The sequence below is a fragment of the Mesoplodon bidens genome (genome assembly GCF_964165515.1).
Source record: "Mesoplodon bidens genome assembly, chromosome: 2".
Classification (NCBI taxonomy): domain Eukaryota; kingdom Metazoa; phylum Chordata; class Mammalia; order Artiodactyla; family Ziphiidae; genus Mesoplodon; species Mesoplodon bidens.
This window is the reverse complement of record NC_138177.1, coordinates 138,491,795-138,509,045: the sequence shown is the minus strand read 5'-3', so window position 1 is coordinate 138,509,045 and position 17,251 is coordinate 138,491,795. Positions and strand designations below refer to the sequence as shown.

The 17,251-nt window shown below is 43.8% G+C and overlaps 1 protein-coding gene across 2 annotated transcripts in view; it reads right to left on the bottom strand.

Moving 5' to 3' along the window:
• Nucleotides 1-516: 516 nt before the first annotated feature.
• DAB1 (DAB adaptor protein 1) overlaps nt 517-17,251 on the bottom strand; it is a 436,853-nt gene continuing 420,118 nt past the window's right edge. For both annotated transcript variants that reach the window (XM_081225678.1, XM_081225679.1), the window contains 2 exons: nt 17,106-17,233; nt 517-1,249 (listed from right to left, as the gene is read on the bottom strand). In XM_081225678.1, coding sequence (XP_081081804.1) covers nt 1,223-1,249; nt 17,106-17,233 — 155 coding nt within the window. In that variant the 3' untranslated portion in view covers nt 517-1,222. The remainder of the gene's footprint in view (nt 1,250-17,105; nt 17,234-17,251) is intronic.

Genomic DNA, 17,251 nt, shown 5'->3' with positions numbered 1-17,251 from the left:
TGGGGCAACTCTTTGAGAGTCTAGGTTAAGTTTGGTCTCCCAACCAACGGTTTAGCAGGTTTTCTGTTTATTTTTTATTTTTTTAGTAGAAGACACAAATCTATAGGGTGAATCCTGGGGTCTTTCCCAACTTTGAAAGTCCCATGCTAAATGTGGTCCAAACAGTGCATCTATACATGGTGTGCTTTTTCTGACAACATTCTCCTCATTCCACACTGTGGCTGATTTTCCAAGCGGAGCCAGTACCTGAATTGAACTGAAGACAAACTGATCTAACTCCTCAATGAAGCTCGCTTTTTCTGGCCCAGTGCCAGGAAAACAGAGGCCTTCACCTGGTCTGATGGCAGCTTTGAGAGAAGCAATTTCCTCTTCCAGTCCCTCACTTGAATATCCGGTAGAAGCTTGTGGAATAAAACCAGGCTAAACTGTTGTTCTCAAACATGTTTATTTGTAAGAGTTTTACATGGAGTGTTACAGAAATTAATGGAAAATTTCTAAAAATTTTGCTGTTCTGTTGAATGCATTGTACATAAAGTTAAAAATAATGTGTCCATATATGTTAACAAACTGTCATCTGAGGTAAAGTTAAAGTAGGTCTAGAAATGTACTGCAACAGTCATTTTCTCTTTCTCATCTTTATTAAAAAAATATGTGTCAGAACGCAGAAATTGAAATGAACCAAACCCACAGAGTAAACATTTTTTTTTTTTTAAAGAAGGTGCCCGGTACATTACATGATGGGGTTTCAGTAGACACTGGGATGAGTACGAATTATCAAAAAAGTCTTGCGGCATGTAAAGGTCGGAGAGCTATGGGGAATGGGGACAGAATGACAGGTGGTGTTTCCCTGGTTTCAAAATTTAAAGTGACAAATTTCGTGCTAGTGAAGAATGAGGAATTAACAGTTGTACATGTGGATTTTCTACCAATCTGACTGGAACTGTGCAGACTCCCCCATGGCCTTTTGGTATTGGCACCTCAGCTCTTTTTTGGAAATTTCACTGTATTCCTGGGATAGGATACGGTGGTTCTGAGTTCCCCAAACAGTGCTTATTAAACAGCAGAATTCTGCCAATGATAACATGGATGGCAGTTTAAAATCTTGACTTTATTCCGCTCACTTTAATGCATCACAGGGGCCATCTTCTTTAAGTTCAGAGCCAGTTACATTTTCAACCACATTCAGTGAATGATGACAAGTCCACTGGGCTGTCACTTTCTTCTATGAAATGAGCTCCATACGGTGTACCTGAAATAGCAACATCAGCCAGAGTTCACCTTGAATGTGTCAGAAGCGACCCACAGAAGCAGAGGAAGGGTGTGATACTGCAAGACAAACTCAAGACAGCCATATTGAGGGAGAAGATAGCACCACTGGTTTAGAATCAGAATCATGGACAACAGAGCAGTTTAAGTCATTTCCCCATGGGAACTGCCTATCTCATCAAATCCTCAGAAAACACAGTTGAACTGGTCTCAGGACAGCTCTCATGGTTATCACACCTCTCCCGTTTTCCCCTTCATGTGGAAGGATCAACTCATCAAAGGTATGCACATGCCTGAAGAAATCATGTCAACCAACATGTGACAGCTACAGAGGAAGGTAAATGGCCCTTTTCACCTTTCGGGTTCTTTAGACTTTGCACAGTAGGGTGACGCTTACATCTATTCTGTAATGGACATGTTTCCAGTTAACTGGAAAACATTCAGATTCCAGTGACCTGATAGTGTAAAACTTGGGCTTCAAGCAGTAACAATCACCTTGACTTATCCATTACTTTCTTCGTCACCAAGTATACCTTCTTCCAAACCATTTTAGTTTCTATTGATATGAAAAATCAGAGTACACAGGCCAACTGAAGTCATTCATATCAAGGTAAATCCTACTTTTCAAATTTTAAAACCAAGTAAGAATAATCACCCCCACCCCCAATCCAATTCATCACATGATTTTTTAAAGTTTTCTTCTTAGTGTTAAACCACTAAATTCAACATACTGTAACTGCATAGGAACATCAGGAAAACACATCTGACCTGTAGAACAATTCTCTGTAGGGCAAAAAATATATAGATTCTTTATGAAAATCATGTGCTAAACATACGAACCGAACACTGCACTTTTTGTCTCATAAATGTAAAAAAAGGAAGCTTAAACTCTTCTGTTTCACGTACAAACAGTCCAATGATGTCTACGGGGGTCGCTGGGAGTGGAGAAGTGGGAGGGAGTTTCAGAATCTGAAACTGGAGTTTCAGTTCACAGGCCTTCAGAGCGTGAACTGTCTCTTTCTTGTTTTATGCAGAGGGCCGGTACTCTCGCTGAAAGGCTTAGATTATTAGCTGATGGAGTCACGTGCTCCCTTCCTGATCACTAGCTGCTGATTGGCCGACTGCTCCTGCCCACTGCCTCTGAACTCCAGCTTCCTACCATACACTCCAGAGTAACATCTGGAAAGTGAGCCCCATCCATCAAGTTTGTCACTTCTTTCACTCAATCTGCTACCTTCTCTACAGTGTAATGGCATTATTAAAAAACATTTTCATTAACATCTATATTTACAAAAAAAAAACTGGCAATTTTTTTTTCATTAGAACTCCTTAAAGCCATTTCCCTTAAATATTTAAAGAGTTTAATGGTAAGCTTTTTTTTTCAAGTTATAAAATAAAAATCCCATTTGAATTTTCTGATGTAGAAAAAGAGATACAGATGAACCATTGTGACCACGGAATCAGTTTTTTACTCTGAATATTCAAGTCACTATTGTTCCATTAGAAAGTCGGTTTCTAAGATCTCAAACCACATTACCAGGATTGTACCATAATTATTTGGCAAATGACTTTTCTTTGAAAATGGCACGTGGAGAAGACACTGTCTGCATAGCATCACAGCAGCAAGATATCCGAAAAATAAAAAATCTCATTTTATTGGACTTAGAGTTTAGAGCTTCTGAGGAAATCAGATGCATTTTTCATCTTTCTCATCAATGGGATTCGATGTCCTTTCCTACTCACAGAGTGAAGGTTAAACCAAAAGCTGTCTTTCTTCACCAGGATGCAGAAGAGCTAAAGGGTTGTTTTGGCAACATTCTTGACCAAAAAGAATCATCAACCACTCATCTGTCTTGTGATTTCAAGTTAATTCATTTCATATGAGGTTTTTTTTTTTCCCAGTTCGATTTCTTCACCAATATCTAAAAAAAGTCAAAAGCAATACAAAAATTTGTACACCCATTAATTTTCAAACTTGACAAAGAAAGGAAAGGGGAAAAAATGGCAGACCAGGCCTTGTGGAGTGATGTAAATACATCATCCTATTTGGAAAGGCATATGGATGATGATATTGCGGTGACAGAGACCTCTTACTTTTGCCTAAATGACGTCAGTGCCAACCCTGATGTAACTCTCTGAGGCCTGTCACTCCAAATTTGATGTCTTTACAGTGGCCAACCGGTAGAGAAATAAAAAGAGAACTATGGTTTCGCATACTGGGTCATCTTAAACCCACGTGTTAAGAGAGCTTAGACTCTTTGTCAAGTAAGCATTTGCTTGATTTGTGATTTAATGTTGGGTATGATTTTTTATGCTTTTGTGTGTTTGTTTTTGTGCTGCCATAGATATCTGCCAGTGGTTGCCAAAAACTCTTAGTTCCCTCTTCCAAACGAGTTCCATTGGGCAATCATGAATTTCTTCGTGGGATGAGGTGAGGTGAAAGAATACAAGAGAGCCTGTCGCGATGCTGATTTCCATGCCAGTCTTGAAGCACCCGCCACAAGCCCACATTGATGCTATTTCTTAGATTTGTTGATCTGCGCATAAAGAGGCTCCAGCTCCTATGGACAGAGGGACAAAGTGAGATCTGCTCTTTTCCGGATAGGATTTTCTGAGACAGCATGGGAAGGAGGGTTTGGGATTAGAACAGAATGGTGACAGTTTATGATGAATGACCTTAGGTTATTTTGGGATTATTCAATCATGGTGCATATCATTTTGGTAACTTTTTTATCCTTAAGAAGAACAACTCACCCAGTTTTGCCCCTGGTTTTCAAGCTGAGCCTGACTGCCTGTTAGGGAAATCGCAGGGTCTAGTAGACAGAGCTGGACCAGCTGTGTGATATGGACAAGATACTTACACTTTCTGAGCTTCAGTTTCCCCAACCACGAAATGGGAATAATACTGTTTATGCTACATGGTTCTTGAGAGAATTAGAGAGAATATATATAAAGCCTCTAGCACAGTGCTCAGCAGGAACAGGTCTTCAGAACATGGTAACAATGATCATGAGTTAAGTGGACATTTTTCCAACACGGTTTTATGAAATCCACTTGAGGCTGCTGAAATTCCATCTCCAACCGCTCTTTGGTTTCTACAAGCAGTGATGACTGGGTGCACTTTGGAATAAGAGAAATGGCAATCGTGCCGTTAGCTCTTAGTTAAAAGCTTCTCGAACTTGTTTCGATCCACTCAGCTGTGTGAGGTTTGGCGGGTCACTTGCCTGCACCCATGGCGCTGTCCTAAGACATACACAAGGGTTTTCACCAACATATGACACAGCAAACCTCCAATCCAAATGTAGATGGGAAATGGTGTTTGGCCTTGTTGAAATCACTTCAGACTTCAGTTCATGTTGAAATGGCCCAGGGTGCACTGGCCAAGCAGATCAGGTCAATATTCTGGTCTTAGGCATGCAGAGGCCCTTCTATTAAAGTTGGCCTTCATGCTGTCACTCTTGGATATTTGTACCAGAACTAAATGGACACAGTGACATCTTAATTCTGTCATATTTTATATATTAGCCTGCCTCTTGCCATGTGAGTAAAGATCCATTTTAACTGCCTATTTTCCTGAAGACACAGATTGAACTGGCATTCTATAGCTTCTCCTGTGTGTCTGGCACCATGCTAGATATTTTCAAGTACATTGTCTTTTGAAAACATCACAACAGCCTTGTAAGGCAGGTGATTTATCTCTTTTGCAAATGAGAAACCAAGCACAGAGAAGTTAAGTAGTTTGTCTATGGTCACACAGCTAGTAAGTTTGGGACATGGGACCTTAAAGTAAGGTCCAGTGCTTTTTCTCATCTATTATAACAGCTGCCATTAAAAAAAAACAAAAACAAAAACCCTTCAATCTATGGTGTTGTAGAGTGTTTTGGAGTTTATAAAGCACCCTTATGTCTTATTTTATCTGCCTAACAGTCCTGGGAGTGGTTTATATTCTTTCCATCTTCATTTTGCAGATAAAAACTGAAAATCAAAGAGGTTGTGTGATCTCAAAGTCATTGTGCTGCCTGTCATGGATTTAATATATTGTACTACTTGCTTTTATTGTAAAGTGGGGATGGGTTAGAAGATAATTTTGTCCAGACCCATCATTTTACAGATGAGGAATGTAAAGCCCAATGAAGAGAGCTTTGGTTTCCCCAGAGTCACAAGGTTACTTAGTAACCATGCCATGAATAGGATCCAGGACGCCTGAGATCAGGTAGGTCCAGGATGTCTCTTCTAGAACTCATCATCTCTGTATTCTTTCAGGAAGAAGGAGCTTCCTACCCTTTGAGGCACCCAATTCTGTAAAAGAACAGATTGCCAATTTGTCCCTTGATGCTTTCCACCCATGGGACTTCATACCGGCCTTGGAAACATAAAGAACAAGTGTAATACTTCCTCTAAATATCTGATGATAGAAAGTAGGAAAGCCCATTCTTCCATGCCCTACTTGAGTTACCACTTTCCCATTCCATCTGCCATTTTACATGTGGACCCAGCACTGTAGGTGCACAATGAAGGTCTGCTGAATAAATGAATGTCTAGGATACACTTTCTACTTTTTTCACTGTTCTGATCCCTTTGTCCTAAACACACTCTCCCTTGGCTTCATTCTCCCGTAATTGAATCAAAAATCAAAATCTATAGCAAGATGATTTATTAAGAACCTAATCTATTCTCTGCCAAGGTCTTGAAATGTTTCAAATACCTGTGGTAAGGCTAAACATGGAACTTTACTATGTGTTTGGGTTCTGGGTGTGAGGTGGGTGGAGCAAAGCTAGATAGAGTGGTAAAGTGGTGAAGTACCACTACTGGGAAACAACATTTCCTTTTGCCTATGCTGGGCTACAAGCATGCATGTTCATCTTTCCTGGGTAGACGTTCTCAGCTCACCCTGCTTTTTGGATGCCCTAAGAAGTCTGGCTGCCTTGATCTCACCCTACCTTTGCTTTATTCCAATTTTGGAAACTAATTTATTCAACTGAGAATGACACCTAAAAACAGAAGAAGACAGCAGGCTCAGACAGGGTAATTAATGCCACACTGCATTAACTTTCTGCGGCTGAGATAAATATTCACACATCTCCTGCTTGCCGGAATTTAGCTTCCAATACCCATCACAACAGTGGTAACGACTGCAGTCAACTCTCAATTATCCCCCCTAATGAAGGGGAGCAGTGGTGTGTAAAACCCCAAGCAGCAGATAATCCCAAAGTCTGACACTCTGATGCATTATACGTTTTGGCAATAGCTTTACCTTCCTTGTTACAGAATCTTAGGCTGTCAGAGCTGGAGGGGAGCTAAGAAATCATTTGATCCAGAAATTTCTGACCTGGCTTCTGGCAAGGTCACCATGGGCTCTTTAAGCTATTTTCGACATTCCAAAAAGCCTAAATGGAATCACACATTAACATAACACGCTGTTGATATTTTTTGTTTTCTTTGGTCAGATCTGACCACATCTCGGCCCTGCTTCAAATCTTTCAACGGCTCCTCATTACCCACAGGGTAAGGTCAAAGCTCCTTCACTGGGCACATAAGACCCATTAGTCTTGTAGTCCATTAGAGCTAATAAATGTCCCTTCCAGACCATGAATCAAAAGTTACCCTTCCTGGGACTTTCCTGGTGGCACAGTGGTTAAGAATCTGCCTGCCAATGCAGGGGACACAGGTTCGAGCCCTGGTCTGGGAAGATCCCACATGCCACGGAACAACTAAGCCCGTGCACCACAACTACTGAACCTGCGCTCTAGAGCCCGCGAGCCACAACTACTGAGCCTGTGTGACACAACTACTGAAGCCCGCGCGCCTAGAGCCCGTGCTCCGCAACAAGAGAAGCCACCGCAATGAGAAGCCCACGCACTGCGACAAAGAGCAGCCCCTGCTCGCCGCAACTAGAGAAAGCCCGTGTGCAACAATGAAGACCCAATGCAGCCAAAAATAAAAATAAATAAATAAACTTATTTTTTAAAAAAAGTTACCCTCCTGTCACGTACATCATGCTTAAAAAAATTTCTTATGCTTCTGTCAGAATGATCTTTCTGAAATGGATTTTGTCATGCCAGTTTCCTGCTTAGAATGACCCTCCCAGCTCCTTAAGCCCCCAAGGATAAGGAAGACTCCTCCGGATGGTCCACAGGGCCCTTCCAACATGGCTCCCCCTTCCCATCCGGCCTCATCTACTTCCTCTCTCTCCTAGGCTTCTTCCCTGTACCTTCTTCCCTGTTGGTCCCCCCGATATGATGGGATTTCCCGTCCCTGAGACTCTGCCTAGACAATTCCTTCCACCTTCAGGACCTCTCCTCCTCCCGCACCTGGGGGTTCATACTTTCAGAACCAGCCCAAATAGAAGGGCTTCCTGGACTATGCAGGTGACGTGGACCACTCTGCCCCTGGACTCCAGCAGTGCCCTGTGGAGTCTACACTGCCATCATGTTATCTCCTAATGCCTTCTAGACAGTGAGCTCCGCTGCACCTTTCATGTGAGCATCCCAAATTCTGAGCCCAAGCTTGGAACCTGGCAGGCGCACCCACTAACAACACAGAACGTGAGGATGTGAATGAGTGAATGAAAAGTGTTTCTCTTACTGGGAGTTGGCAAACACTTCTGAACTTTAAGCTCATTTGTGAATCTGACATATTAATAATCTTCATTTCTAGAGGACAACAAAGTAGATAGAAACCATGCAGTAAAGATGAAAACAAATCAACTCTCTACCCTTTGACTTAAGTTGAATACCCTGTTTTCCGGGAGGTGCAATGAAAGAGTGCGAGCACACAGATGGGAAATCGGGCAGATCCAGGCTGGTATTCTGACTGCCAACTACCGCCTGCAGCCATAGACCACCGCGAACACACGTGCACTTGAACAAGTTCGGTTTATTACTCATTACAACGAGGGGAATCACGGGCAAGTCTGGAAGAGGTGATTAGAAAGGGCTTCTTATAGGTTTAGGCTTATATTAGATGTTTAGGGGGAGGGTCAAGAAAGTAAGGCTTCTCTCTGGGTTGGATGCTTTCAGGAAGCTGGAGTATGATTATCTTAATAATTCTTATCTGGAAGGCAGGTAGCATGGAACAAGGCTAAAGCCAGGAGAGAAGAATATTCGGTCATTTTTGGAATTTGGACAATGTTCCTGTCAGCCATGGCTACCGAGTGGTCTGGATGTGTCTCGACCCATCACGGTCACAGAACGCTTTGTGGGATGCTGACGTTCTGTGAAATTGTTTACGTTCAACAGAACACCAAGGGCCCAGCTCTTGGCTGTCAGGCTGCTGTTCTCTTTCTCACTGTCACCTACTTAGTAACCTTAAAACTCCGTGTAGGTTACTTAACCCTTCTGGGTTCCGGTTTTCTCATCTGTAAAATGAGTCTAGAAATCCTCATTGAGGATCGAAGGAGTAAATACACATTGACTGTCTGGCACAGAGCCTGGCATGGAGGAGGTACTCCAAAAACGGTTAGGTTTCTTATGTCTGGGCATGTGGCTCTATCCTTCCTTTACAGAAGATGGTTTTAGGCCTAAAAATCACCTGTAGGTGGCTTTCCGAAGTCCATCTCCTTCATAGACACTACTTCATAGCGTAACTGGGCTGCTAGGAAACCTAATAACGGCACAGGATCCGCCTTGGGAAACTGTGTAGAAAGAATGCGGGGTTAATCTAAAGGATCTGGCTGGACGGCCCTGTGGATGGCAGAGACTTCCACGTGTTTGCAGATGACTTTAAGTATGAAGTATGAGCTCACGTACAGAAGTCAAGTGGAATCACAGATTTAGAGTAATAACAGCTTATATTTACAGAAACCTTTACAGTCTCTAAAGGGGATTCCTCGATCACATACATGGTCTCGTTTGGGCATCGCGGAGTCTGTACCCTGGGTATTCCTATCTCCATTCACAGGGAAGAAGCAGGGCTCGCCAGAGTTTGGTGACTGGCCCAAGGTCACTCAGCAGCATAGGGCAGAGCTGGGATATAACCAGCTTTGTTATTTTTTTAGCTTTTGTATTGCAGTAAAATAGAGCAAAGCATTTGCCATTTTAATCATTTTTAAGCATACAATTCAGGGACATTCATGACACTCATCATGTTGTGCAACCATCACCATTATTTCTAAATCTCTTTCTTCACCCCAAATAGACTCTGTACCCATTAAGCAGTGACTTGCTAGTCCCCCTGACCCCCAACCCCTGGTAACTAACCTCTAATCTACTTTCCATCTCTATGAATTTACCTATTCTTATTTTTAAATCAACTTCATTGAGGTGTGATTTACATACAATGAAATGTTCCCATTTTAAGTGTACAGTTTGATGAGTTGTGAGAAATATATACACCCATCTGGCCCTCCCCAGAGCAATCAAGCTATAGAGCATTTCCTCACCCTAAAATCTTCCTCAGGGTCCTGCTCAGTCAACCCTTCACTCCAGGGCGGCAACCACTGATGTGCTTTCGACCACTGTAGATTAGATTTGTTTTCCTGAGCGTTTCTTGTAAACACACCCAGCTCTTTCCTGAGCCCACTGTCCTCTCCACTGCCCCATGACCCCTTTTGTAAAATGTCAAAGCAAGAAGGGCCATCGATCTGACGGCTCCTTTCCTACAGGAAGAAATGGAGGCCCCCAGATGTGAGGGTTTTTGTTTTTTTTTCCCCCAAAGTCCGCAGGAATCAGTAGAGAGCCAGGAGGGCAGCCCAGGGTCTGGACTCCCCTTTCTGTGCTTATTCCCTCACTTTCCCTACCTATCTCCACCTGTCTGGCTTGAAGTATAAAGGCATATAGTTTCCAATCCCACATTATAATGAGCCCCTTTGGAAAAGCCACCTAAGTTGTGCTTATGACTTTGCATCCCTTTAATTTTTATTGTGTTTGTTTCTGGAAAGCTTGGCCACATGGAGCAAAGGTATGTCCAAAACAAACGATGAGTGGGGAGAAGACGTGGTATGCTGAGAAAGGTGGTCTTGGACGTCAGGTCACGTGCCATGCAATCTAGCTGCTGAGCAAGCCCATCTCTGCCCCTCCTGGGAGCCTGGGGGTAAGAGCCATGCCGAGCCATGCTGGGGGTCAGACTGCAGCTAGGAGGTGAGCCAAAGCTTGAGGTCCTCAGCATTGCCCTGCCTAGGCAGCAACTTCAGCCTCAGGGTCTTTAAGCCCGAACACTTGGGCCTAGCTCAGCAGGGTCTAACGTTTCCTGGCCTGATAAAATGAAAAAGGTGATGGTAACCAGGGAGTGGAAATAAGGCTGAAAGAACTCAAAGTTTCACGTGAATCCATGAAAAAGGCACGGGGTTTAGAGCCACAAAGACCCCAGCAACTTCCTAACTACCTGTATGAACTGAGGAAGGCATTTCACCTGGGCCTCAGTTTCTTCATCTGTACGATGGGGTTTGTACCATCAACGTCATGGGACTGTAACACGTAATAAGCGAGCTCATATGACATAAGGAATTTTTTTTTTTTTTTTTTTTTTGCAGTACGGGGGCCTCTCACCGCTGTGGCCCCTCCCGCTGCGGAGCACAGGCTCCGGACGCGCAGGCCCAGCGGCCACGGCTCACGGGCCCAGCCGCTCCGCGGCATGTGGGATCCTCCTGGACCGGGGCACAAACCCACGTCCCCTGCATCGGCAGGCGGACTCTCAACCATTGCACCACCAGGGAAGCCCCCGAGATAAGGAATTTTAACAAGGGGCAGGAGTCTTCCTTTCCCTTTTATTCAGAGGAAAGGGAAACAATAAAGCTTTCTGACCACTTTCAGCCTGAAAATCTGGCCTGCAGAGTAGGAAAGTCTTCAAAATACAGGATGGATTTAATGATGATGCCGTAGAGACTGAAGTTGCTGCTAAACGCACTCACTTCCAGGGGTCTTGGGTGCTGAAACCCACTTGGTGAACACAGAGGTGCACACTCTGAGTTCCCGGGGGGTCTGCACATGTCCTGATCAATTCTGCACTTCCCCAGTAATAATTATAATGATGGGTACAAGTTATCTGCTTTGCAGATTTATGTCACCTTTCTTGACCTTGTCACGTAGCAGAGGAGGGCACTGAGGTTGCTGGCACCCGTTCTCTGCCATAAGCAGGATGGCCTGTCCTGAGTAGGTTCCTAGTGGTCAGGAGTGGGTCCTGGATCTCACACAGATAGTCACCAGGACCCCTAATGAAGTCAACATATTTCAGGGACTTTTTCCTTCAACAGCCTGGGAGAAGGGTGCTGTTGGAAGATCTGGTTTGAGGACTGGGTATTCCATGCTCTAGCTGGGTGACCGTGGGCAAGTTAGAGGGTCCTAGAATGTAAGCGCTAGAAGGGCCTGTGGGAATTGCTTTACCGACGAGAAGACACCAAAGGTCAGAAATGAAGTCGTCTGCCTCAGGTCACAAGCAATTAAGTCAGGGAGGCTGCTAAAACCCAGGTGTCCCAGTCTTGGTTGAGTGCTCTTAAATTATTTAATCTGGGTCTAGGTTCAAATCCTAGCCCTATTACATGTGAATCGTGTGATTTCAACATGTCATGAACCTCTCTACCTTACCTGTCATATCTGTGAAATAGGAATGATAAAAAAACTTAAGAGCATTCCCCTGAGGATTGAATTAGGTGATGTCTATAAAAGTGCTATTAACATCCTAGTAATTTTTACATTTATTTTATTAGTAGTAGTAAATGCAAGGATACTTGCATTAGCTTCTGCAGGGTGATTCTAGAAACAGTAAGCGTGATCTAACTCAGAGGTCATCACATGACAGACAGCCCACTGGCCCATTTTAGTGGCTGCCAGTTTTTGTGTAAATAAAGTATTATTGGCACTCATCACACCCAGTCCTTTATGCACTGTCTTTTGCTGCTTTCCTGCTGCAACAGTAGAGTAGATTCATTGTGACAAAGGCCAGATGGCCCACAAAAGTGAGTGTGCTGGCCTCGGGTCTAAATGATCGATGGAGTCTAGGTGTGCTCACTACTCTAGGGTCTGAACACCATGTTGAAATCTCCATTTCTAGTCTTTTGTTCTCCAGAGTCTCATATCCAGCAGTCCACCGGCATCTCTGCTTGGAAGTTCAAGGGCACCTCGGGTACAAATGGTCCTAAAGTAAACTGGCCTTTTTTCTGCTCAAGCCTGCAGCTCTGAATTCCTTAGCACAGTGCCTGGCACCATTTAGATCCCCGAGTCAGGCAGGAACCTGGGGGTCATCCTAGCACATGCCCTCTTCTTCCTCACCTCTCACTTCCCTGCAGCCTTAACCTCCTCCTGATTCCATCTTTTCATATCCCTGGGCACCATGCCCATCTCTCCACCCGCCACTGCTCTCAACCAGGCCTTCCCATCTCCCGCCTGGACTAGCTTGGCTCGGACTTGCCTCGGAGTGCTATGCCCGTGAAAAGGAGAGATTATTTTTCCATTTCTGTGGTTCTCTGTTTTGAGGCTCTTTGTTATGTGATTCTATTTAAAAACAGAATAGTGATAATAATGCCAAATACGTGTATTCTACTTTCAGAGCTTATAAGGCACTTTCATACTCATGGTATCTTCTGACTCTGGGAGAGCCTGAGGAGGGCGCTCTTGCTATGATTCGTCTTCATCCATATGTGGTGACCGGGGGTTCCAGGGGCTAGCTAAAGTCCTGCCTAAGGTCACCTGCTTTGGAACCATAATTCAGACCCAAGTCCCCTGACGCTGGGCATTTCTTTTCTTTCCTTTTTTTTTTTTTTTTAAATCTCTTACCAAAAGCATCTGAAGTTCTGCTTTCTTTTCCCTTGAACACTATAAATCCATCAGGTAACATTTTACATGTCTTGGGTTCCCACTATGAAGATTGGTCTTAAAAAATGACAGTGACTTATTATTTATGGCAATATCTACTGTTACTAACGGAGAGACAGACCAAACAATTCTCCATTGTTACAGACGCTACTTTGACTTGACAGCTGGGAAAGTCTGATAGGCAGTTTATTTTTTTATTTATTTTTTTTTTGCTGTACGCGGGCCTCTCACTGTTGTGGCCTCTCCCGTTGCGGAGCACAGGCTCCGGATGCGCAGGCTCAGCGGCCATGGCTCACGGGCCCAGCCGCTCCGTGGCATATGGGATCCTCCCAGACCGGGGCACGAACCCGTATCCCCTGCATCGGCAGGCGGACTCTCAACCACTGCGCCACCAGGGAGGCCCTGATAGGCAGTTTATTTACTTAGCTATTTAACCAAATAAATGTTTTCATTTTTCTTTCATCTCCTCAAAAGCTAACATTTCGCCCTTAAAATTGCTCCAGCAACATATCAGTGGAGTATAAATTACCTGCCTTTCCACGCCAGCCATTATAATATTATTTGGGTTCTTTTTTTTGCCCCTGTTGACCCAGTCTTTCAAAGACACGTGATTCTCCCAGATGGGAGGGTAGGGGAAAAACATGAAATAATTGAAGATATTCCCTTTATTGCTAAAACAGAAATTCTGTTTTGAGATTGGCCCCGAAGCTTCCTCCTGAGAGGATTGAGGCCATCCGTTTCCTCTTACTAGGGTGCAATATGGTTTTAACTTATCAACAGATGTCACCCCTACCTACTCAGAATTGTGTGGGCATTTCTAATAAAAAGCAGCTGGAGATAATGGTTGCAAGGGTGATAAGAAGGCTGAGACTTGCTTTCCAACTGTATGGAGGCAGAGGGGAAAATAGAGCCATGGACGTAACTCCCCTTGCATGGTATCCTTTTTCCAAATGCCTGGAAAGGCCCTAAGAAACTGCAGTCAGTAAATTTCCAGTTGGGTGGATGGGTGAAGGGGATGGAGACAGAAAGATCAAACGTGGCTTATACTGCTATTGAAGGAGGGGCCCAAAAGGCTCATTTGGACTTCCCTTATGGGTGTCTTGACGGATGTGTCGGCAAGGCTGGCATCAGCCTCTTGGAATGCAATTCTTGATAGGCAACTGTGTAATTGCCAGACTAAGCTTTCAAAGGGAGAAAACTGTTTCATGGAAGATTACAGTCCAGCCCTCCTTTGGAGCTGGGAGCTACTTATTATGATTTACATGTGAATCTAAGATAAGGCTGCTCATTTTGTGAGAAGTGAGAGGCGGCCTGTGAGGCCCTAACAGGGGTCCTTCTGATTATGGGACAGGGCGAGCCAGAAAACTAAGAAGTAGGGTTTTTCTTTTTCCTTTGTCCCAAAGCTATTTTGAGGCATATTGAAAATTAATTACCTGCAAATAGAAAGTAAAAAGCAAAACCTCCCAGCCAGTGGCCTGGGTCCTTATGGTAGAATTTATTCAACACGAGGACATAAGGGCTAAACGTATAAAATCCAAGGGAGTGGCGAACCACATTTATTGAGCACACAGGATGATGATGGGGGTGGTGGTGATGGTGTTGGTGGTGGTGATGGCAACTAACAGCTCTTGGGTGCTTTTCCTGTGTCAGATGCTGTGCTAAGAGCTCCACACACATCACCTCCTATGATTATTGTCCAAACAATAAGCTTATGAGGAGAACACTATTTTTACCCTCATTTTTCAAAATAAGATTAGAATTATTATGACGTCTCATGAGGGTCACATAGCTTATAAGTGTTAGTGCCAGATTCTGAACTCACTCTTGCTTCAGAACCAGATTTTTTTAAGCCAAGTACCGAGTACCTGTCTCCATATGCTTAGTTAATGTAATGTATACATAAGGCCCTTTCAGCAAATAAGCAAACCAAGACTCAACAGCAAGTATGGTTCTTGCCCAAGATTTCCTGCTCTTAAGTAGCTGAGCTAGAATTTGAACTCAAGTTCCAAATTCTGAGCTCTTCCCACTAGACCATGCCACGTCCATTCACAACTCAACCCTGGCCTGGGGTTCTAGACAGAACATCAAACACGGAACAGGCTGAAGCCTCACAAAAGAGCCTGTACGACTGTCTCAAGCAGAACAGGCTCGTAAAGATGAGGGTGTGAAACATCGATCTGCAAATGCTGCACGTCATCTTTATTCTCTAGAAGAACTCAATTTTAGGATGATGTTGGCTGTTATGCTAATGAATGGCTCTTGTCACCTCCAGTTCATTCATCAAATTTTTCAAGGCAACGGTGAGCATGTGAAATAAAACATATGTAAGGGGTAGAAAAACCTCTGGGGGAATCTTCCCAAAGTGTCCACCCATCATCTCCAACTTTTGTCTCTCCTGGAACATGGACTCTGCCTGTATCACAAGTTCCCCAAATAGCTTTGCAAGACTGGATTTTTCGATGGGCATTTGCATGGCATGATGTGTTCTCATGTGCTGTCATACTGAGGTGAAACATGGCAAAAAGTACGGTATGTGGGATACTTGAATCATAAAATCTATTAGCAAAATGCACTGTCAAAACACTGTATGAGCTTTCAATAACCATCAAAATAACTTACACATGAACTGCGACTGATTCCGAGGTATTGAATCCATTTATGAACAGTGAAAACTATTTACCATTTTAATGGTTCTGACCGTAATGTTCAGGCCTAAAAACAGAGCTCTGTTGGTAGGGCCTTGCAGTCCTACACGTTTATGGAAAACTAGAAAAGTATATGAAAATTGAACACATCTGTCAAGGAGTGACCTTAGAAACCATGCCTGGGTAACAAGGGGTACTTCTGTCTCCTGGGAAAGTTCACTTCATCAGCCCCTCTTTCTTTCCATAAAATCAGATGTATTAAAGTTCAAGTGCCAAAACCCACTTCTAGTAAATGTAAGGACCCCTCTCTTGAAGCCACTGCTGATGGAGTCTGAAGTGGTTTGGTGGCAAACCACAGGCTGTAGCACAGGTGCAAAGAGCAGAGCCTCAGAAGCGAACGTGACACGTCTCTGAGCTTTGAATTCCACTTTCACGTCAGAGAGGGTGCGGGGGCCCCTTTTGGCCAGACAAAATGGACTACCATGCTCTCCCATCTCTATCAATCTCATTTCAAGCACTGCTTGTTTTTGTTCCTTAGTCTGGCTTCTCAGTGTGTTTGGTGGGTGACCTTATTTTAGATCTGCAGAGTGTAGGCAAATGCAGTTGACACACTGCTTAAAAGATTGAAGCATCTGGACCCTATTTCACTGAGAAAGAATCAGGGTGGGCAGAATGTGTCCATCTCAGAATGTTGATGCTTTTAGACACCGAGTCCACGTTAAGTAGCATTGACCATGCCTCCTTCTATCAACAGCCCCCCCACTCAGAACATATCACTACTAAAATACGACCATTCCCCACTCCTCACCTCTACCCCTACCTCCCAATATATGTCAAAGGTCATGCATCCATGAGGATAAACAAGGTGGAAAACAGACACCAGGCAAGGCAAGATGATGCAAACACCAGGGATGTGACTTCAGAGGTAACAAACAAGCAAAAGGGAAAGCGGATGGCTTAAGGGTGGGAGATCAAAAGGACAGATACCTACCCAGACCTGTGCTATCTAGCTACCGGCCTGTGGACTTATATTATCACCACTGGGCTCACCAAAGGGATCACTGTTGGATGAGGCCTGTGACCCATCAGGCTAGAACACAAGAAGATAACACTTTTTTTTTTTCTTTTCAGTAATTGAAAATGTAAGACAGCTGGGCATATTTTCATGCACACATATACTCTGTTATTTTAAAGGAGGCAGCACTTCGTTTAGAGGATGCCACTTCCGCAAACGTGAGAACTTGTAGTAACAACTTAACGAAAGGATAACGGTTTTCAGCTGCTCATTTGAACATAAAAGAAAACACCTTTAGTCACCCCTTTAGAACTTAAGAGTCTGAGCCAGCATTCTTTTCTACATAGGTTTCCTCATGCATTGTCCATTTCAGATACAGAGGTTTTAAAATTGAAGAAAAAAAAAAACCGAAAGAAGAAACCGGTCACTTACAGCTTCTTGCTCTTCACTTTTGCTGGGACTTTCAAAGCCCTCTTCAAAGATGTCATCGGTGGTCGGATCACTGGCGTGGGATGCAGAAGATTTGGATGGAGAGCTCTGTCTAGGGGCTGGGGTTGGAGCTACATAGAGACCATGCA